Source organism: Neolamprologus multifasciatus, chromosome 18 (genome assembly GCF_963576455.1).
Source record: "Neolamprologus multifasciatus chromosome 18, fNeoMul1.2, whole genome shotgun sequence".
NCBI lineage: Eukaryota > Metazoa > Chordata > Actinopteri > Cichliformes > Cichlidae > Neolamprologus > Neolamprologus multifasciatus.
The window spans coordinates 25,760,756-25,783,576 of NC_140456.1; the positions used below are offsets into that span (position 1 = coordinate 25,760,756).

General features: G+C 41.7%; 1 protein-coding gene across 2 annotated transcripts; it reads left to right on the forward strand.

The window, feature by feature from the left end:
* Window positions 1-1,635: 1,635 nt before the first annotated feature.
* On the forward strand, window positions 1,636-21,868 carry LOC146498103 (BMP/retinoic acid-inducible neural-specific protein 3-like). Of its 2 annotated transcripts, none has more exons than XM_085141386.1 (8): window positions 1,636-2,226; window positions 2,345-2,691; window positions 5,943-6,145; window positions 8,633-8,850; window positions 12,116-12,221; window positions 15,327-15,563; window positions 17,102-17,324; window positions 19,735-21,868. In XM_085141386.1, exons 2-8 carry the CDS (start codon window positions 2,429-2,431, stop codon window positions 20,867-20,869), a joined length of 2,385 nt encoding a protein of 794 aa, XP_084997512.1. In that variant the 5' UTR covers window positions 1,636-2,226; window positions 2,345-2,428; the 3' UTR covers window positions 20,870-21,868. The 2 variants fall into 2 exon arrangements, with proteins under 2 accessions (XP_084997512.1, XP_084997511.1); XM_085141385.1 differs by having other exon boundaries at window positions 2,397-2,691.
* Window positions 21,869-22,821: the final 953 nt, after the last annotated feature.

Consider the following 22,821-nt stretch of genomic DNA (forward strand, 5'->3'; position numbering starts at 1 on the left):
TTAAGCCTAATCTTAAAAGTAGAGAGGGTGTCTGTCCCAAATCCAAACTGGGAGCTGGTTCCACAGAAGAGGGGCCTGAAAACCGAAAACTACCTCCCATTCTACTTTTAAATATCCCTGGAACCACCAGTAAACCAGCAGTATGAGAGAAAAGTGCTCTGTTCGGGTTATATGGTGCTGCAAGGTTAAGATGGGATGAAGGCTATTAGTCAAGACGTTGTGAGAAGGATTTTAATCCCAATTCTGAAGCTAACAGGAGCCAATGAAGGGAACCCAGTCTCTTTCTAGTCCCTGTCAGTACTTCTGGATCAACTGACATGCACTTTTCTAAAGTCTGGCTTTTACCCAATGTATATGAAGGGAAGGTTTTTTATTGTAGTCAGAAGAAGGTTACCCTGTCTAACAGCATACTCATGAGGGAAAGGTACAAGTCACAGAAAGTTGCAAGCTTTGCAGATTTTGGTGAATTTGATAGAAACTACTACAAAGAAAATGAAGCAGCAGTATGAGTCTGAGAAATTGAGTTTTTGTATTTTTCATTTTGCACAGGGGGAAAATATGGTGTGAGGTGAAACTGTATATGTGTTAGAACTGGATGAAAATCACTAAAACTGTTATATGTGGCTTTAAAAAAAAGTCATGCTATTCTATGAATGCATCCAAACTGAAAGCGAAAAGTGGAAACCAGAAAGAAGAGCGGAAGAAATAACAGAGAAATCAAAAAGAATGAGGCAGAATATAAAGACTATCACATGATAACACAGGAGACCATTAGAGTAAACTTAAGTTTCATTTTATCTTTATTGTATTTGCTTAGCAAAGAAAGTTGGAAATATCATCTATATCTGGTCTGTACATAGTAAATAGCAATTCAGAAACATGCACGCTTTATTGTATTTTTATTTTTAAGGTAGAAATGAAAATGTCAGACTACTTCTCAGCACTGTAGATGAGCACCACTTTGTGCTACACAGGCACAGTGTTTACCCCACCCTAAAGGTGACCGGATCCCCCGAAAAAGGGGGAGGATCAAAAGCTCCATGTCCCATAAAAGAAAAACCATCATTAAAAAAAATCTCGCGTTCATTCGCAAATGGTTTGAACATTCAAAATATAATTATTTTGCAAGCCACAGGTCGAACATTTCCTCTCCTTCTTCTGGAAATGAAACGTCCATTTTTGTTGGAGAAGCTGTATTTTTTTTCCCCAAATTATGATGCTTGGTGTGGAATAGCGAGTGTACCCCTGAACCGGAATCACACAACCCAGGAAACCTGCTCCCCGATAATAGCCTGTAATTATTCTCCCCGGCAAACCCAGCAACGTGCAAGTGTGTGTGCCATTTAGTCATGCAAGCTGCAGGCCCTGAAGCTGTGGCACAGGACTAGTAAAGGGAAGGGGGGGGGGGGGACAAAAGAAACACCGCGAGATAATTAGCCTATTATCAGACTCCGTTAAAGACCTTTAATGGGCAATATTCACCCAGGGAGAGACAAGCTGTGATGGGAAATAATAATGAATAAAGTGAAGATAATGGTGAGTGATGGATGCAGTCCTGATGCATCATCACTCCACTCATCTCCAAACTTAAGTACACTCAGTGATCATACTGTATATATTACCCTGCCAGCCTCATCATGATGCACTTGCTCGCCCTCTTGCTATCTCTCTTGGAAAAAAAAATAGGGAAGAAAAGGTCTCTTTGTTGAAGCAGGCACTCATTCATCCACCAGCTCACACAGCAAAGAGGGGATATAAGCGCCTACAGCGTCTGTCAAGATTTGTCTTTTTCTTTTAAATCTTCTTAAACAGACAATTTAGCGATCAAACAGAGCTACAGGGTGTCCCACTCACTCTGTTTAAATCTGCCCCCCCACCCCTCCGCGTTCAACCTCTGGAACTATCTGTGACCGCACGGACGTCCTCGCAATGAACTCCGCCGTCTCACCGCCTCCGCCGCTTCAACTTCTCACCGAGGAGAGGACGGATGCGCGGATGCTGGAGCAACGTCTTCCGAAATAAAAAAAAAAAAAAGAAAAGAGAGAAAAAAAGTTGGGCGGGAGCAGAAAAATACCCAAGTTGGAGTAGCTCTCTGTGAAGAGAGGACACATTACGAATTCATTCATTGTGTCGGATCGCTGATTCGGAGAGCTTTTATTCTTGGCTGTGGCGAGATCGCAGGAGTTCATCTTCGGGCGCATCCTTTTGGTTCTTATTGCAAATCAGGTGAGTGTGTCTTCGGCAGAAGGAGGAGGAGAAGGAAAAACGTTTAATTGCTATTATTTCTTGTTCATTAACTCTGAGGTGTCACTGCTTTGAAATAATTTTTCCGACAAACCTCCAGATCAGCGTGACGCGCTACTTTTCAGCCCTGATTATCTGTCCTCTCCTCTCAGTCTGGAGAGAATGAGGTGTCGCTGGGTGAAGCATGAGCTGTCAGAGAATCAGTCATAAGCGGCTGTCTCTGCTATGGGAGGGGGCAGCTCTCAGCCTCTGGCTCTGCTGGTGCTGTTGCTGGACCTCCAGGGCCGCCACCGCCACTGGAGCCGCAGCCGCCGGACGAGGCGACGGCTCCCCCGGCTCCCTGGGCTGGCTGCTGTCGGATAAGGGCCCCTTCCAGCAGTCCCTGGAGTACACAGAGGCTGCGGAGAGGTACCAGCAGGGCTTCAGCACCAGATACAAGATCTATAGGTGAGAAGTGTGTGTGTGTGTTTAACGCGTGTAATGTTTTGTGTGTGAGAGAGTTTCAGGTATGGATTATAAGTAGGCTACTTGCCTTTTTTTTATTTATTCCAGACGTGTTACTGGATAATTTTACTGATGAGCAATTTCAGCAAGAGAGCAACTTATCAGTGACAGCAGCTGCTGTAGTGTGTGTGGAATGCAATCCTGCACACTCTCAGGATTGCTCTCACAGGTACCGCACCTGCACCAAATTAGTTGCAAGCTGATGAGCAAATCAGAAGAACTGCTGTAAGCATGCAGAGGGCCCTTTCCTGCTGAAAGCTCATCTGTCATCCGAATAACAGCAGGCATTTATTCCTTTCTTTTGCTTTGTTTCTTTATTATCTTCTTCTTTTTAACCTGGTGCCTTTTGCTGTTGCTGGTGTTTCTAAATGACCCCTGCAGCAAGAGTTAATGCCATGGATTGTGCGTGAACAGTCGAGCTTCATCCCTTCAGGGACTTCCTGCAGTATCTGCTAGCTGCACGTTGCTGCCTTTCCAGAAACTTTTCCTAAAGCAATATATTTCTGCTCTGGTTGAACTTTTAGGTATTTATCGATCATTCCCTTTATGGCTCGGGGGTTTGAGTTGCAGACGTGCAGTAAAAAGGTCTGAATTATATTTTGTGTTTATAATTCGTGTGGGGGACCCGTGTGTGTTGATATTTTGTCACTGTCCCTGCAGTCCTGCGGGGTCGATTTGAGGAGAAATTTTCATTTCTGTGGCAAAAAGAAGAAGAAAATCGCCAAGGGTTTAGCAAAGTGAAAGAAAGACTTTGTGTGCATCTTTAGCTGTGCTATAAATCAATCGCTCCATTATCTTTTCCCAGAAATCTTTAAGACTCTGGTGTTTATCTCGTCGTGACACCTGTGTTTTTTCAATGGACCCGGTGTGACAATGTCCCAAGAGTCCTCTGACTTGAGCCTCCTTGTTTCCAGTAATTACTGGAAATCAGACAGCTTGGACTGGAAAGGCACTCATCACTGGTAATAACTGGCTGACATCTCACCTCTTAAGGGTCTTTCACCCTACAGCAGTCAGCCCTGTATCCTCTCAGATGCCTTGCTCACATTTTTTAAGCCAAAGGCTGGTTTTAGGATTAGGGATTAAGGATTTTAAGGATGACTCTAACTGAGATAAAAAAAAAAAAAAAAACCTGCTGTAACAAGATGATAACTGACAGGAGAGTCTTTTTAAAGCAGTTTTCATCCTCTCTGCCTAATGTGACTTATTTAATGGTTTAGAGATAAGGGAGGGCATTTAATAAACTGTGGGAACACTGAAGGCATTTTTTCAGAAAAATGTATAATAACTGTATTTTATGCACTCCCTACAATGCTGTAGACACTTCATATTTTCTATAGGTGTGCTTGTTAAAGTGCCGGGGGATTTAAATTGCAGTTCTGCTCTGACCTCTGTAATAGCTGCACACCATACTAAAGCTCACGTGGCTGTCAGTCATGTGGAAGCAAAGCATGCGATTACGCTGTCAGCTAGCTCCCCCCCCCCCCCCACAGCTGCTCCTGTATAGTTTCAACCCCCCCCCCCCCCCCCAATAAAGTGTTTTCATCACTTTCTGATTGCTTTCTATGCGTACAGTAAGCCTCCATGTTTATATAAGCCAGCCCATTCCTACAGCGCTTCTGTTTTTCCACCAGTGCATGCTGATGGAGTAGCTGTAGGCTAACCCTGGGCTAGATCTGCAATATCCATCTGTCCACCAGAGACAGACACTCATCCTGTCCCCTCGTTACGATGATTGGCCGTAATGACACACTCCACACAGTCCCGGTTCCCCCAATTATTTCTTTGCCGATCATTTTTCTCATGGCAGTGATTTGATGACCTCCCAGAAGGAGAGGGAGGTACACAGAGCAGCAGGCAAGCACTGTGGGAGAGGTGGATGTTATCTGACGCTGCAGAGGGAGGGGCTGTGTGGGGAATGGAGAGCGAGGGTTTGTGAGTATCTAGAGTTCAGCGAGGCTCGCGTCTAAAGGGCACGGGGTGACAAATCATGGCAGCTGATGTCGTGGGGCTTTATTTTCTTTCTTTCTTTCTTTCTTTTTGCACCTCTCCTGATGCTGTGGGGGTTGCCACTTTGGAACCCAACGAGTTTTGTTGTATCCAGGCGCAGGTTACTCAAAGCTGACATCGGTCAACCGTAACAGTGATTCTCAACCTGGTGCATTTATACACGGGGGAGGGGGAGGGTATCCACACGTTTGATTTTCGGAGGAACATGAGGATAAATCTGTGCTGCATTACTATTACTTTTGAGCCAGAGTGATCTACAAGCTTTTAAGATTTAACAAATAGGCAGGTTGAAAAGCAATCTATTCATATTTTTATTTTTTTGTCAGCCTGATCCATTATTTTTTACTTTATGGTTCTGAGAATGAGTGCTGGTAATCTGTTGAGATCAGTGATATATTTGCACTCCAAATATTTTTGCTGTACAGCCAGCAACTTATGTCCAAAGATTAAGACAAATGTGCACACTATGTCTTGTTTTTTAAATCCGCTAACAGGCTGCTGTCCACAGCCTAAGGCCTCGGGTTGCCATAAAAAAAAAAAAAAACAGAAAAATAAACCTTCTTGCTTGGATTAAAAGTGCATGAAAACTAGTTAGCAAGTTGACAGAGCTCTAATAGCTCTATTAAAGTGCAGATTGAATGGTTAAATCATAGCTGCTAAACCCAGTGCTAGTAGCAGAACAGATTGTTGCAGTATTGCAACAATCTATATAATGTATCCACTCTTATATAATAAATACTGTTACATGAGTATCAAATGAGAGCATTTAAGGCCAAAAAAGAAGAAAGAAACAGCTGTCTTATATAACATCCTTTTTTACAGTTGCCAGGTAAAAATCTGACAGTCGATAAACATTCAATCACTACTTGCCGTATAATCCCTTAAGTAAAGAAAATAGAAAAAAGGTTTTTCAGGGTAGTTTCTTGTACATCAGAGGCATATTGTTAAGCTCCGCTGAGGATTACAGCTTCATTGCTTGGCGTTACTGCTTCCTCTGTGTCCACCATGTATGTGAGCCATAAGTATATAGCAGCGTGTGCCTCAGTGAGGGTAACACACTTTCAAATATTGCTTTCCTCTCAACGCAGCTTGTTAAATAGCAGCCCGGGGCCTTACACACAATTAAAGACCTTAACAGAGTGAGCAAACCTCTGTGTGTGTGTGTGTGTGTGTGGTGTTTCTAGGGAATTTGGTCGATGGAAGGTGAACAGCCTGGCTGTGGAGAAGCTGGACAATTTTGGTGGCAGCAGGGGTTTGGCTTTGCCCCTCGACCCTGACTTTGTGCACGCCATCCGGCAGTTGGGGAGGAGACCGACCCTTCAGATGATTACAGAGAGTCTAATCAAGAAATACGGCACCCACTTTCTCCTCTCCGCCACTCTGGGAGGTACAGTAGGGTAGTCTGAGCTTCAAAGCGAGCCTGATCCACATAGCCTCTAATGTGATTTTTGTTCATTTTTTTTCTAGCATATGGGGCACTGATTTTTTTACTGTCTGCTGCTTTTGAAGCAACAAAGCATGTAATGATTTTTCTGGATCAGTGTTTTTTGGCATACAAAAAGGAATCAAATCGCCCCAGATTAGCGTACAACAAGTGATTCGTGGGAGGCGGGAGATCGACAGATATGATATTTTTGTTTAGCTGTCAAACCGGCACGGCTCCGTGAACAGAGGTTTGTCACTGCTGTGAAATGCTGTCATTTATAAGCAATTAGTTTTTCTCTTCTTTTCTTAAGCTAACTGCTATCACAGAGCATGCTGTAAATGAACGGCACTGATTTGAGGGAAGTATTTGGCTAAAAAACAGTAGCTGGCAGTTTTCTCTTACGCCCCAAAATACAGCAACTGGTCGAAAACCAACACTGGCCATGCACTCTGTCTGTTAGTGTCTACAAAATTATTAGAATTTTGTCATGAAACCCACCCACAAAGATGCAATAGTCGCAAAGTGTTGTTGATGTATAACAACGTCACACAAGTCACAATTCCCAGTGCTTTGAGAAGTTCTTGTCAGATAGACTGAAACCCAGTTTATACTGCGCAAATGGTCCTCCTAAAAGGCAATATAGAAGCTTCCTGATAAAATAAACACTATCAACACTTCATGTACCAGACGTCTGTTTTACCCAGAGTCACCTTTACCACCTACGAACATCAGCTACATCGCTCAAAAACTGAATGAGTTCAAGTTCAGGTGAACTGTTATTAGATTTTTTTTTTGGCAGCACTGTAGTCTGCAGGACGCATTGTCTCAGAGGTCAGAGCGGATAGATGCATCAACAAAATGTGGATCTTCAAAGCATAAGACTGTTTGCTTGTTATTTTTGCAATCATCGCATGTAAGAGTTTTGATAACCACCTGCCACAAGGGATGCTTGATCAGTGTGACTCGTTTCATATAACTGTTGCTGTAATACTCGGCTATAGCAGTGTTCAGAGTTAAGACGATGTCAGCAGACCAAACTGAACGAAAACGATTCTTAGCCTTCACCAAAGCAGGGCCAGATCAGAAAACGTAAACGTGTGATTTAACAGCGCAACAGTTTTGTGTCATTTTGGAAAAAGAAAAATGCTCATCACCTTTCTAGATGATTTTTAAGAGCATAAGATGAGATAAGATGCCACGTTTTCACAGGGCTTTTTTAGCCACATCTTTTAACATCTTTTTAACATCTTCATAGGTGAGGACAGCTGCCTGGTTGGAAACCAGACATGAGCAGAAACAGAATCAGATGGATGATTGAATATTTTATATGGGGGAGGTGAGGGCAGGTTAAACTGACGTGGCTCTTCTGAGGCACATATAATCCCATCTGTAGGGAAATAAGAAAGACTAACAGTCTGGCTCATTATAAGGAACATTTGTATTGATCCTTGTTTGACTGGAGGTGGGCGTATTCATATACACTGACAGCGTACTCTCCTTACAGAGGTTCAGCTGCGCTGACAGTTTAATTAAATTTAATTCGAAGAGCTTTATTTCCCTGCAAGTTTAAATACAAATTATCGCAGAAGCTTTCGAATTTACAAAGGTCACGCCGCACGGAGTGATGCTTTTCGAGCGCTAGTGGTGAGGAAACAGTTGGAGAACAGCGCCAATAAAGTAAGTACTGATAAAGTGACTCAGACCTGCTGTGACAGTTAAGGCATGTTGTTAAGGTTCGCTGAAGAGCACCTGCAGCTCCCTTCAAAAGGCACTCATTCCTCATCTGGCTCAAACCTGAGTCGCTTTTGAGGGAAAGTAAAAGAATTTATAATGTCCTCTTGACTCAGTAGTGAATGCAGCTATTTTCAAATCTGTTCTCTGGTGAACGTCGTTCAGATACTATAGGAGAGAAAGACCTGGGAAAATATAACAGGAGGAAGATGAGGTGAGTTGCAGAAAGAAATTAACTACTAGGGTAGGAAGTTCAACGGCATCACAAAAAGACTGCCATTTTCATTATCAGGGCTGACTTTCCAAAGTGCACGTGAATCTATAAATCGTATACTTAATCAAACGTGTCTATTTTGCTTCTCACTGCTGGTGATTTGACCGTTATATAGAATTCATCTTTAAGAACAGCCCGGCGCTGACCTGGGTTCTGATTTTGTTTTCCAAGTCATTCTTTTCTGTCGTAATTAAAATAATTGAAATAATTAAGGAAATCTGATTAACGATGGTGAGTGAGCTCTCTTTATTCACCAGGAGTTTAATAGATGCAGAGACCTTGCCTGTGCCTTTTCCTCTAATCATCCAAACCATCAGTTCCCCCACAGTACTTAATGACTACTGTGCTTTTCTATCTAGTCTGAAAAGATACTAATGAAAGGTGATTAGTGGCGTTCTGCTGGAGCTAATGAACCTCTCATCCCTCTGCCTAAATGTTACCAGGGGAGGAGTCTTTGACAATATTTGTGGACAAAAGGAAGCTCAGCCAGGAGTCTTCGCCCTCAGGGGGCAAGGGCAGCCGGGGCAGCAACAGGAACTCAAATACTACAGGGACCGTGACCCTGGAAACTCTCCACCAGCTGGCTGCTTCCTACTTCACAGACAGAGAGAGCACCCTGCGGAGGCTACACCACCTCCAAATCGCATCCACTGCCATACGGGTATGTTGAAGGAGGGAAATTGTAAATACAGCAGCAATCTGCTGGGAAATGAAACGCCAGACATTCACTGCCTGAAGGTAGCCGTGTTGTTCTCCTGCCTTGCGGTTTGTTAGCCTCAAGCATTTGCATGAGGGAAAGCCTGATATGAAGCTCGGAGTCGGGCTGGGTGGGTTTTTGGTTTCTGTTAAACTGAACGTGGCTTCGGGGAATGACTTTGGGGAGAAAGAAAATAACTTCTGTGTTCGTCGCCTGGCTTAAATTGACCCAGCGTGGGTCAGTATGGACCAGTGAAATACTGGGGTTTTTTAAGGCAGTGTTTTTTTTCTTTAGTTTCCTTTTAAGTTACAGTATCCATGTAACCCCGTGTTGTAGTATTCCCACTTTGACCTAGTCATTTGTAGCATATGCTTACATGCCTACATGATCTTAGATATGCTGAATGCAAACAAACACACTGAAAAAGTCTCTTTAAAATGGAAAGAAAAAACAGAATGCTATGATATGCAAATCTCTCAAACCCGCATTTTATTCATGATAGAACATAGAAAACATGTCAGATGTTTAAATTGAGAAAAATGTATCATTTTAAGAAAAATATTAGCTCGTTATGAATGCCAGATGTTTTTAGCTGGTGAGAGGTCTGGACTGCAGGTCGGCCAGTTCAGGACTCTTCTACTGTGAAGCCATGCTGTTGTAACAAATGCAGTATGTGGTTTAGCATTGTCTTGCTGAAATATGTAAGGCCTTCCCTGAAAAAGACATCATCTGGGTGGAAGCATATGTTGTTCTAAAACTAGCGTATACCTTTTAAACACTGATGGCATCTTTCCGGATGTGCAAGCCCCCTCCTCTTCAATGATGATGTGGCATCCATGTTTTCCAAAAAGAATTTCCTGTGTTGAGTCGTCTGACCACACAGGTCGTGGCAGACGGCCGCCGCTCCCTGAGCCAGGTTCTACTGGAGATTTCTTCCTGTTAAAAGGGAGTTCTTCCTTTCCGCTGTCGCCAAAGCACTTCTTCATGAGGGGTCATATGATTGTTGGCGTTTTCTCTGTTTCCTTTGTGTAATTGTAGGGTTTTTACCTTACAATATAAAGCACCTTGAGGCAACTGTTATTGTGTTTTGGCGCTATATAAATAAAATTGAATTGAATTGAATACATGATGGCTACATTTCTGGATTGTGTTCTCATTTTGTGTCTTTGCTGCATTTGTGGATGGCACAATGAACTGTGTTCACAGACAATGTTTCCTTGAATCGTTCCTGAGCCCATGCAGTGATTTCCATGGCAAAATCAGGCCTGTTGTTAGTGCAGTGCAGCCTACAGGCCTAAAGGTTACAGGTATCCAATACTGATTTCGGGCCTTGTTTCTTGCACACAGAGATTTCTCCAGATTCTCTAAATCATTTGATTTCATTAGGTACTATGTTGCTAAAATCGTAGAAAACAAGTTACAATTTGTTATACATGTACAATGACAATAAAGGGCTATTCTATTCTATTCTATTCTATTCTCAACAACAGAATAACTTCGTTTTTGATCAGTTTCCTTGCTGCTGTATTTTAATATATGATCACGATTAAAGGTAAAAATGAAATGGTTAAAATAAATATAATGGAGTTAAATTCACCACAGTTCTATGAAGCATTGTTATGAAAGTATGAAATAATATACAATTAAATATCAACTTGCAGATGTTTCCTAGGATTACTGACACAGTTGCAGAAGAAAGTTTTAATTCAGGACATTTGGCTAACTCAACTTGAAGACAACTTACACTAATAAATCCTTTAATACCAGCTCAGGGACTTTTCTCCCATAACTTATTTAATCAGGTAGGATTAAGAGCGAATGCTTATTTACAGAATTGGCCTGACACTTAGGAGATTCACCTGTTGTGACTGCAGGGTAGCACTAAGTCTTTCAAATTTGTTTTTCCTGTTTTTTCCCCTCACCAGTGGTTTATTATCATGAAAATCTCTCAGCATGCGAGGAAAACGGGAACAGCAGATTTTGAAAAATGAAGCGTCTGACTGTTTATAGCTGACCACCTATAACACCCTAATTAAGTGACTCTTCAAGCAGTATTGCACGAAGCAGGCTTTCTAAGTTACCCCGCACTCTGTGGCGAGCTTTAAAGAGGGGAGCGAAGCGAGGGGCGGTTGTGCGTCCTGTTGTATGAAACACCAATCATCCATTTTATCGTCTGAAGTGGCTATTAGGGTGTGCGCATTAATCAGCCCAAGGGGCAAATGTAGACGCTAAAGTGAGTAGCCACTGATGAAGACAAGTGCCCTCCCAAAATGAGAGCGCATTCCTCTGGTTATGCATCAGCTTGATGGATTAAAGATATCATTCCATTAATTTTTAGCCAGCCTGACATAAATTCATTTGCCATTTTGCAGCAGGTGTGGAGTTTGGGCAGACTGAAGATCAGCGTGAGAGAAAGAGAGGAGAGTAGAAGAAGATGAACACTAGATTTTAGGAGATAAATAGCCGTGCATTAAAATCGCATATGGTAACAGAGATTCGGTGAGAAATGGGAAGGAGTGTGTGTGTGTGTGTGTGTGTAGGTGTGTGTGTGTGTGTATTCCTAACTTTGTGGGGACCAAAAATTGGAAGTTTACTATACTTGTGGGGACCAAACTCCTGGTCCCCGCAAGTTTGAAGGCATTTTTGAGATTCAAAATGTGGTTTTAGTGACAGGGTTACAGTTGGTTTATAGGTTTAGGGTTATGGTTATGGTTAGGCATTCATGTTTCATGGTTAGGGTTAGGGTTGGGGTAAGGGGCTAGGGAAAGCATTATGTCAATTAGATGTCCCCACAAGATATAAATACCCGACATGCGTGTATGTGTTTTTGAATTTCTAGCTTTAACATTGGGATTGTTTACTGTTAGAGATGCGGAGAAGTGAGTCAGTTTAAAGTTTCTCAGTCAGAGGGAAGTTGATTTCCTTCTCTCACATCAGAACAAATTATTCTGTGTGAGGAGAGAAAGCTTTCTAATTGAAGACCTTTTCAGTGTTACTTCGCCATGACTCATTGAATACCAAGCTCCTTTAAGACATAAAATGCATCTTTGATGGGGCTTTTTATGTTCTTTTGACTTTTCTTTAGAAAAAGAAAATATTCAAGTAATCCATGCAGAACCAAGATTATCAGTTGTTTTCTACCTATTAACGCAGATGGAGGGGTGGAAACGGGGGCGACTGCTGACCGAGCGAGCGCTCATACCACTGTTTTCTCTTCGTGTGCTTCCAGGTGACTGAAACAAGAACCGGGCCGCTCGGATGCAGCAACTATGACAATCTGGACACAGTCAGCTCCGTGTTGGTTCACAGTCCTGAAAACAAGATTCAGCTGCAGGGTAAATTTTAACCTTAAGATTGATTTGGGAGCCAGTGGTTCGTCTGCAGAGCACGTTCTGTTGGCTCAATAAAATTTGAGCGGGCTTTGGCTACATGTAGGTAAACTGTCTGAAGACTGAAAGAGGGTATTTGCTGAAATGCAATCACAAAACTAATTAACCTTTTATTAGCTCAGACAGAATACAAAGTATTTACCCGGTTATCTTGCATTCCAGTTGGAAAGAACAGAGAAAAAATCAGCAGAATATCCAAGGGTTCCCCGACTAACTCTAACCATGATAATGACCACCAAGTCCTCCAACTAAATAATCGTATTGGACGTTTGTCCCTTCCATTTGAATGAATCATGTAATGACATGCAGGAATGTTTCCACTTAAAAGGACAAAGTCTAGATGAGCGGGCAGATCAAATGGGGGTAGCTTTTTTTAATTAGAAGACCTGAACTGAAGTATCATGTGGAAGTGCTTTAAATGTCACTTTTATTCAGTGTTTACTTCAGGTTTACTTGCTGTTTTGTTGGGTTTAAGCACCAAAACTACACTAAAAAACTGAAACACGCTCACTTTCACTGCTTGTGATGGACCGAGCAGTGAAGGAAAGTCAAGCACAGGTTAAAGTCCAAAAACAAGGTTTTTTTTAATTACCCAAAAACAAACTTGGTTAAATTATACAGAAAAATCTAAATCTTGGGCCCATAAAAGAGGTCAAAGTAACAGAACTCTACTTAAAAGCTGACAACAATACTACTAACAAATTCAAATTCAAATTTTTATTTGTCACATACACAGTCATACACAGTACGATATGCAGTGAAATGCTTAGACAACTGCTCGTGACCTAAAGAAAAAAGAAAAGGCTATGAATAAGATAGGAAATAAATATGAAAATAAAAAAGGGTAAATTTAACCAGGAAGGAATAAAATAAAATAAAATATAAAAATTAAGTTAACAATGAGATAACTATACAACACAAATTAGAATGAAGGGTAAATTTAACTGGGAAAGAATAAGATAAAATATATAAATTAAAGTTGAAAATAAAATAACTGTACAACAAAATACACAGTATAGAAATATATAAGAATGTATGAAGAAATATAAATAAATAAATATATATATATATATATATATATATATATATATATATATATATATATATATATATATATATATACACACACAATAACAGCAGCTGTACAAGTATTAACTGGAAATGAGGAATATAATGTCCAGTGTTGTGCAATCCACATTATATAGTGTCTTGTGCAGTGCAAATATGCTTAAAGTGGTTTAAGTGATGAAGTGAAAACAATGTCCAGAATGTCCAGTGTGTGTGTAAGAACTATATGTGTGGGTCAGTATTGTGTGGTGGTGTGACTGAGAGACCGTATCGCCTGCGGGAAGAAGATCCTCCTCAGTCTCTCTGTGTTGGTCTTCAGGGAGCGGAATCGCTTTCCTGACCTCAACAGAGAGAACAGTCCGTTGTTGGGATGTCTGAGGTCCTTCACGATCTTCCTGACTCAAACTCAAACAACTCAACTCAAATAACTCAAACAAACCCTAACTGAAACTAACATAACAAATTCCATTTCCCCCCCATGTTCCAGAGTTGTGGTATGACCCAATTTGCAGGTCTTATATAGGCTTGCTTCGCCTCTTTTCCCATCTCTTAGCTCATCAACCAAGGGAGTGGGAGCAGCTGCCACTGAGGTCACTCAGAAAACAAAGAGTAAATCATACACATAACAGTGTAAACTACAACGTGCGCACTTATTTGAGAATACAGTATTATGCGATTGTACAAGTAAATTAATTCTAAACCAAAACCAATTCTTTATTACCCTCTAAATTAAATCCTGTATTTAAAGACATTAAAATGAAAGTGTAGTGTTATGTGTAAGTCTCTATTGTAACACTAATGTTTGGTAGACATCACCACTGTGTGGCTGTAACTGCAGCCATCGCACTGCTAAACGCACGTTAGAAAGCTTCATTGATTCATGATCATTTGAATTTAAAGATGCAGATGCACATTTTGCAGACAGTTAAGAGCTGTCCACACAGAAAGCGATTTGCTTGTCGTGAATCACCTTATCACTGGTGACTGGTCACTAGTGGAAATTCTAGGCTTCACTCGCCTGGGTAGCCATCTAGGATTAGTCAGAGCCTTTGAGTTAGGGTGAAGTCAGAATTTGTGGTCATCGCGTGATTCATCTAGACTTCAAACAGTTTGCAGAATAGTCATTTGTGATTAACCCTCATGTTTTTTTTTTCAGAAAAATATAGTTAATTTGATCAGACTGATCTAAGACTCCATGTTTTTATCCAAAAAAAAAAAAAAGGATTTCGGCACATAAAATAAGTTGTATTCGTCTGCATACAATTTTGCATGTTTTATTCAACATTTGTACTTTTTTGGTGTGCTGGTCAAAAATGACCATTCGTTAGTAATGAGACAACGATTAGCTGCCAGTTGTGGAGGTTTTTACATATAGCCAAGCTTGTTATTGCCTCCCTAAGCTAAGCTAAATAGCTACAGTAGTTATTATTTCAATTATTATTTATTTTTTTATTCATAGCTACTAAATGTTCCTGACAGATCCTGTTCCAGGTGTACCCTGCCTCTTGCTCCGGGTATACATTTGATGCAAGGCTGCATCAACATAACCATTAAAAAAAACATTCACATATTTGTTCATTCCGACTTCCTTCTTGCAATCTACAATAATCCACTGTTTAATACTAAAGATATAAATCTTTGAAAATACAGAACTACTTTATTATTTTTTTGTTATTTTTTTAATTTTTCCTTTCCAGTAGTAAGTAAGCGTCTGAAAAGGCTGAGTCAAACAGGCTAAAGGACTGCTTTAAATGGTGGATTAATACATATTTGTTTATCTTGGAAGTACAGCACAGGATTATGTATGTAAGATTAATCATTTTTAGACAACAGTAAACTACAGCAACTAACAAGACGTGTTCAAATGTTTTCACTTTTGCTACACAGACTGCTTTTTCTATGAGGATGAATCAGCCTCTCTTTCACATGTTTAATAGTTTATTAATTTTTTCCCTCGTGTGTCTCGTCTGCGGTGCTCCGCAGGGCTGCAGGTCATCCTTCCAGGCTATTTGCGGAGCCACTTCATTCAGGCAGCTCTCAACTACGTTGGCTGCAAATCTGAGGGCCAGTTCGTTTGCAAGAACAGTGACTGCTGGTGTGACTGCAGCGTGGACTTCCCACAGTGTAACTGTCCTCGCTCTGACCTGGCCACTCTGGAAAACAACCTGCTGCGCATCAGAGACGCCTGGAGGCTGACCTACAAGGAGTTTGAGGAATCTGGTGAGTCAGAAATTCCTTCAAAATGGGACTTGAAAATGTCAGCTTGAAAAGTGCTTTCACGAAAAAAAAAGAAAACACACGGGTGGAACAGTGGCTTTTAAAATCCTCCTCAAAACTACGTGCTTTGGGACTACGGTCATTTTTTTTCCCTCAAGAACAAAACACTTTAAAGTTTAGTCTTAGAACTAAAACAAAAGTCTTGTTTTATTTTCAGAATCCTTTCTTAGCTGTCAAACTCTGACAGCTGCCAGACTTCAAATCAAGAGACCTGTCAGTCATTGTGTCAAATCAAATGACGGCTTTGATGCTCTCAAGTTGCTCAGGGCTGCTCTTAGTGCTTTTTCTTTTGAATCCCTCTGTTCTCATCAAAGTGCTGTGAACATAAAAACATGTACAGGAAATATCAAACATGATTTGTATTTTTTTAGTCTAGGAATAGTCTCACAAGCGACCCTCTAAATCCACTACATGTTGTTTTAACACAAAAAACAAGATATTATTTGACTGGTGACCTGCAGAGGTCCTTAAAACAGATACTAATACTTTTAGACAAAGCCAGGCTGATTGTTTCCTATTAAATTTACTTCATTGTACAATTTTCATAAATTATATCTTTAAAATAATGCCAGTAATTCCCTATGGGGAGACACTCATCTTGCGTCCATTTAACTAGACACAATGGGAAAACAGCCTATAAAACCTGAAATTACTGAACTGCTTGATTCGAACAATCATTTTTCTCAGCTCTGTGCACAAAAACCCCCATAAAAAAGTATCTACATAAACAAAGGAACAAGCTATTGCACAAAACCTGGCCTCTGTCCAAGCACGTAATAATGTGCTATTGCTTTCTTTTTCAAACTGTAATTACCGTAAACACAAAACCATCGCAGAGGAAGTTAGCAGCTTTGACTGACACTTACCCTGCAGTTACACAGATATGCATCGGCACAAAATCAGCAGCGGCTTTAAAAACAGAGCCCACTGTACCACAGCACAAAACACCGCAGTGCTGTAGGTTATTCAGATGTTTGAAGAAAGCTATTCTTTTGAGATTAGAAAGGGCGTATAAAGAGAATGGCAGAGAGGATGCACTGCTTCGTGTTTTTGTACTACTGAGAGGTGACACAGTTCATGATATAAGTTTCCTCCGGCATCAAAAAATGTCAAAGAAGTTTAATCAGGGGCACCGCTCGTTTCTCGTTAACGCGGCAAAATGTCTCCCTTTCATATTAATAATGTCAGAAACAGCAATTTCTCTAATAAGACTTGTTGCCTTAAAGGTATACAGTGACTTATTCTGACAACAGGTGTGGCATAGAATATGAAAATCATTTGTTCCCTCCTGAAAAAAAGAGGCATAAAAGATCAAAACACGCCGCACTTTGCAGCTGTTATTTCTCCTTTTTGGGTTGTTTGATTTTCGGGGACAAACAATGAGGAATGGTTGCGTTTGTGTGGGGTTTTTTTAAATATTGTCACCCTGCGGTTTATGGCCACAGGCAAAGTTTACTTATTCATGTTCTCCTTCCTACCAGAGGAGTTCCAAAGCTTCGTTGGGAACCTGCCAACCCATTTCGCTGTAAACACATCTGTCGTGGAGCACTTGTGGAGGATGGATGCCAACCTCCTACAGCGATACAGGCAGCTGGAGACCAGTAGCAACCAGCTTCTCACCAGAGCGCGCCGCACCGCTAACAAGCTCTTCAGCCTTAGCAAGAGGTGCCGAAAACAACCCAAAATGATCCAGCAGAGGCCCAGGTAAGAAGCAAGCAAGGAACATGAGGGAGGAGTATTTATGCTGCTGCCCGTTAAGCCAAGGTGCTCCCCAAAAGTTATAATTATGAAAATGATTTATGCACCAGGCGGTGAAAGAAAGCAGCAGAGCGAGACGGTACTTATTAGAAGGCACTTGAGGAAAAGTAGTTGTGGAGTGAGGTGAAAAGTGCTGACAGGAGGGAAGCGGCTTCTCTGTTCCAGCCTCAGAAAGACGAACAGAATCCCAGCTGGCCAAACGGCCACGTTTCACCGTCGGCAGGTTCAAGCTACATCACAATCAATCCAGCGTCTTTAAACCTCTCATGTCATCTCATTTCTTTTCTTTTTTTTATCAGAAGCCGTGGACAGTAATATAGTTTGCTTATATATAATTCCTATATTTTCTTTTTACTGTTACAGCTGCTGTATCAGCAGCACTGCCACTTGGACGGACTATTCGAGCAGCCCTATCAGAGACCACGTTGGTCATAACTCCAGTCAGATTTATGCCTCTCCCATGAACACTCTGTGTTGATAGCTATTTCTGGCAGGGAAATTAACTAAATGACACGATCCATCAGTGTACTACTCAAACACAGACACTGTCTCCTCAGTCCACAATCCAATTACACTCTTTATCAGACTCCTGCTCGTAAAAAAGAAATTCAATAGTAGTTTAGGATAACTGGGAAGATTATTTTTCTTGGTGTGTGTGTGTGCGTCCTTTCATTCAATTTAATTACACTGTTTTCAAAAAGTTAGTAGCAAGATGCTGTTAAGATTTAAATAAAGACACAAGCATTGAAACTCATTAAAAACCTACATTTATCTGAAAATGGTACGAAGGTTTTGGCAAATAAAAAAAATATTGTCATTGTTCAATTTGAAGCCAGGTAAACTGTGTCCCTACTGCTGAAACAACATTTAATTGTTTCATTTCTTAATGCTCCAGAAGATCTCGCTTCAGCACACAGACAACTTTTATAGCAACATTAGGAATGGAGTGCTAAAATCAGCAAGACAGTCCCTGGAAAAGACGGCTGCATATATTGCTCAGCAGTAATGGCAGTTTCACAGATGTGCAAGTCACCTGTGCCACGATCACCAGTGAACCTCTTCAACTTTTGAACTGTGGGCTCATTAAATGCCAGGTGGTAACTCTCCTTTGTAGCTCATAAGACAGAACTTTGGTAATTTCCAAAAAGAAGGTCATATTCACTTTATAGCATCACAAGATAGGAGGAAATCTACCCTTTTCTCTTTTTCACTCGTCTCTGTAGTTTTCCTAATAACTGCATTGATCCTTTGCTCATATCGAGGCTGCTAGCTTGTGGCTGACTCAGAATTCAAGATAGCTTTAGCTTTGTCCACTTTGCCTTTGTTTGCTTCTTTGAAATGTTCATGTTCAGCTGCGTGAAGGTGATTTAGGTCACCACCTCCTCATTGTGTCTTTACCTAATGACGCGTTAGCATGGCTATCTGCTTGCTGCTGTACATGTGTTGAGCGTGAAGGACTAGCCGGTTACCTGTTCAGGCTGAAATTGTCCGACTTCTGTCCTTGGTCCCTTGACCTTGTTAATATATGACTTTTATTGCACAATAGAGTCATTACTTACATACTCTCAACTGGTCCTGGCCTCCCTGAGCCTGTTTCTCCTGCAGATGTCTTCAAGTTGAAAGGGAGTTTTTCCTTCCCACTGTTGCCAGGTGCTTGCAAATAAGGAGTCATTTGATTACTGGGGTTTTCTCTCTATTATTGTAGAGTCTTTACCTTACATTGAGGTGCATTGAGGCGACTGCTGTTGTGATTTGGTGCTTTATAAATAAAATCGAATTGAATTTTGATGCAGTAATGAACTGTGTTCACTGAATCATCTTTAGAGCTTTTCCTCTTTTGATGCCGTGCCCCCCAAAGACCTGAAGATCACAGCCTTTTATTACTTGCAAAGATTTGTTCAGTTTCACAGAATCTTTTTTTAAGACATTATTGATTCTACATAATAAAATCTCCAAATTCATGCTGTGAGACACATAATGGGGCTCTTTGAAAAGCGTTCCTATCTGGCTATATTTCTAAAAGTAGTCTAAACTTGAGATAGAAATAAGAGTGGCGGCATGGGTCTGCACCACAGAATGAGAATTCAGCAAATTACAATATTCATTTTGATCCGATTTTCCGTTATGACTCCAGCTGAGCCCGAATTTGGCTCAAATTGTTTTTTGCCGCACATCAAAACAACACATTGTTTGTGCAAAGCTTGATTAATCTTCTTAGGCAAAACATTTTCTTTGTTGTATAATCACAAAAACATGAAAAAGATGCAAAGTGACAAAGACAAATGAGTTATTATATAATAACCAATACAGCAGTATCCCTGAAGCTGTACTGAAACACTTGTTGTCTCTCCTTCAGGCCTCTGCAGTTCTGGCTGAGCTACGCTCTCTCCATCTTGTACTGCAGCGAGAACAATCAGGTTGGTGTTTACAGCGATGACAGCCGCAGCTGCTCCTGCCCCTACAACCATCCACCTTGCCAGGGTCTGATCCCCTGCTCGGTGGGTGACGGTCCCCGCTGTGCCTCATGTTCCACAGAGAACCGAACTCGATGTTCCAGCTGTAACCCCGGCTTCACGCTGACCCAGGGAGTATGCCGGTCAGCCGTGCCTGACCCCACCGACCCCTATCTGGGTTTGGAGAGCGACAGAGATCTGCAGGATTTGGAGCTGCGCTACCTGCTCCAGCGGCGTGACCCGCGCATCACCCTGCATGCTGTGTTTGTGAGCAACGACGTGCGTGTAAACACTTGGTTTGATCCCTCGTGGAGGAAAAGAATGCTGCTCACGCTCAAGAGCAACCGGGTCAAGTCCAACCGTGTTCATATGCTCCTCGGACTCACGCTACAATTTTGCCTCACCAGAAACAGCACTTTTGAGCCAGCACTGTCGCTGTTTGTGAATCCCTTTGGGGGCAGCCATTCGGAGAGCTGGACCATGCCGATAGGTCAGCACGGATACCCCGACTGGGAGCGGACCAAGCTGGATATCCCCTTGGACTGCTATAATTGGACGTTGACTCTGGGAAACAGATGGAAGAGCTTTTTTGAGACGGTTCATTTCTACCTGAGGAGTAATATCAGGGACGCTGTGGGAGTGACAGGAGGAAACAGGAACATGACACTGTACTATGAGCCTCTGGAGGAAGTGGAGCCTTCCAACAACATCGGCTACATGAAGGTGAACAGCATGCAGCTGTTCGGTTACAGCGTGCACTTTGACCCCGAGGCGATCCAGGACTTGATTCTGCAGATAGACTACCCGTACACTCAGGGATCGCAGGACTCGGCCCTGCTGCAGCTGGTGGAGCTGCGCTACAGGGTCAACCGCCTCTCGCCTCCGGGGGCCCCTCACGTGGATCTGTTCGCCTGCCTGCTCCGCCACAGACTCAAACTGTCCAGTGCCGATGTGACCAGGATACTCACTGCCCTGCAAACTTTCAGTGCCAGACAACCAAACTATATGGAGTACGAGGCAAATAAACTGTGTAGTTAAGCGCCTCCATTTGATGTTTTGTACTATTTCCTTGCCACAAAACAGGCCTGTATCCATTGTCAGCTGGATTGGTTTACATCAAGTGTGTGGTTTGTTGTCCAAGACTGTGCTGTACATACACAATGTGCAATTAAAATAAGTGTTTTTACCAAAATTTTGGTGTAGTTTTATGGATTTAAAGCACCTGAAAATTGCTTAAGAAAGGAGAAAATCAACAATACAGTCTTAATTATTTAGCGCTGCTAGTTTGGCAGTCAAATACTGTGCTATCAAAACATTTACATTTGAGTCTCCTTTTGCACAAAATCAGAAATGTCCTCACAGTCTTCCCAGCTTGTTTTATAGTTTTCAGCTCAATCCCACTGGAGAGTGTGCGCTGTGTTGTTTTTGCCCATCTGGAGCCTCAGAACACAAGGTCTCCATTCAGGGAACAGCGTTAGCGCAGATTACTAAGTATATAGTGAAAGAAGGGGGAGGCGGGGAGTAGCCTTCCTCTGTTTCTCTGCTGTCCCCATACGCCATTCACAGTTACTGTGATAGATGAGCCAGGGTGCCGCAGAGACATGCCCAGCATCAAACAACAGTAAGCAAAGTGTCAGTGACAAGGATAGTACTCTCACCCTGCGCCAGAGCAAGTTGGACCCTCACAAGTGTGACTCTGGCCAAAAGGGAAATCAGCTTTAATCCCCCCGAGGGCTGTCGAGAGTGGAGCCGCAGGCTAGCAGCATGGAGCAGCTTTGATTAGACGAGCTTCTAAAGAGCTTGTAGCAAAGACGCAGCTTCATCAGGATTCACCAGACATGTTCCCAAGATTAAAGCCAGACACAATTTGCTCCGATGCTGTCATTCAGAATGAATGTGAACGAGGTACCTGATGCAGTTTTGATTGTGAGATGAGGTGCTGAGCATACTACAGCTATCACCGCCCTACTGCCATTCACATTATGATGTATCATGCTGCAATTTTGTGGGGAATAAGCTTGGTTTTTTTTTGTTTGTTTTTTTCACTTAAAAATGTGCTCAAGGCGCTGGTTTCATTATTAGTTATTTTTGTTGTTGTTGTTGTTGTTGTTTTTGCATCCTCCATAGGATCTCTTTGAGCTTAAACATTGATTTTGCAATGTTATTGGTCAATAAAGACGCAGCTTTATTGTCTCCAGGCTGCCATTCTGTTACTGAGCGATTAGGCATCACAGGCTCTGGTATTGGCTACTTTGTGTTCATATTCAGCCTTTGAAAACGACCCTTTTACAACTCAGCCTTTTTCTTTGGGCTCTTGTTTTAGAGTTTAAAAGCTGTTTATGGTCTGGAGTTTGTTGTAGCAGTAATTTAATATGCCAAAGCTGCATTGTGTGTTTTACCTGCCTGCAGGTGTGTGTGTGTGTGTGTGTGTGTGTGTGTGTGTGTGTGTGTGTGTGTGTGTGTGTGTGTGTGTGTGTGGGAGACACTATTCTGGACCATATCCCAGCAAGAGTTAACTCCCTGGGTTAAATAGTGAGCATCTGGCGTGACTTTTAAAACCTTCTGAACGAGAACATAATCTGCATCTGGGTGTTTATATGTGACGTACTGTTACTGGAGGCAGTCCAGGGCACCTTTGGGGTGAGTATGAAGCAGAAAGAGGAGAGGAAGAGGGTTTTTTTTTTTCTTGGCTCAGATTTGCTAAGGCAGGTTTTGATTTTAGACTCAATTTGTCCTTGAGATGAGATTGAAAAAGTTTCTACTTCATTTTACTTCAGTTTGATTCAAAGCTCTTCACCATCCTCGACCGATTTTCTTTCAGAGGTAAAGAAATAAAAATAGTTCCTGCATTAGTGTTTTCCAATGGCAAGCATTTCGATTAAAAAGTAAAGGTTACATTAACCAGCAAACCTAAGCTCAGGCCCCAAGCTTTTGAACAAACCTTTTAAGAATTTCAGAATAAAAAATATCAGGATTATTTACAAAGAAAG

Excerpts from the sequence above, each read along its gene's own strand:
- LOC146498103 (XM_085141386.1), top strand. The coding sequence starts at position 2,429 with ATGAGCTGTCAGAGAATCAGTCATAAGCGGCTGTCTCTGCTATGGGAG. Across the intron at positions 8,851-12,115 it reads TCGCATCCACTGCCATACGG|GTGACTGAAACAAGAACCGG; the intron begins GTATGTTGAAGG and ends GTGTGCTTCCAG. Across the intron at positions 17,325-19,734 it reads ATGATCCAGCAGAGGCCCAG|GCCTCTGCAGTTCTGGCTGA; the intron begins GTAAGAAGCAAG and ends TCTCTCCTTCAG.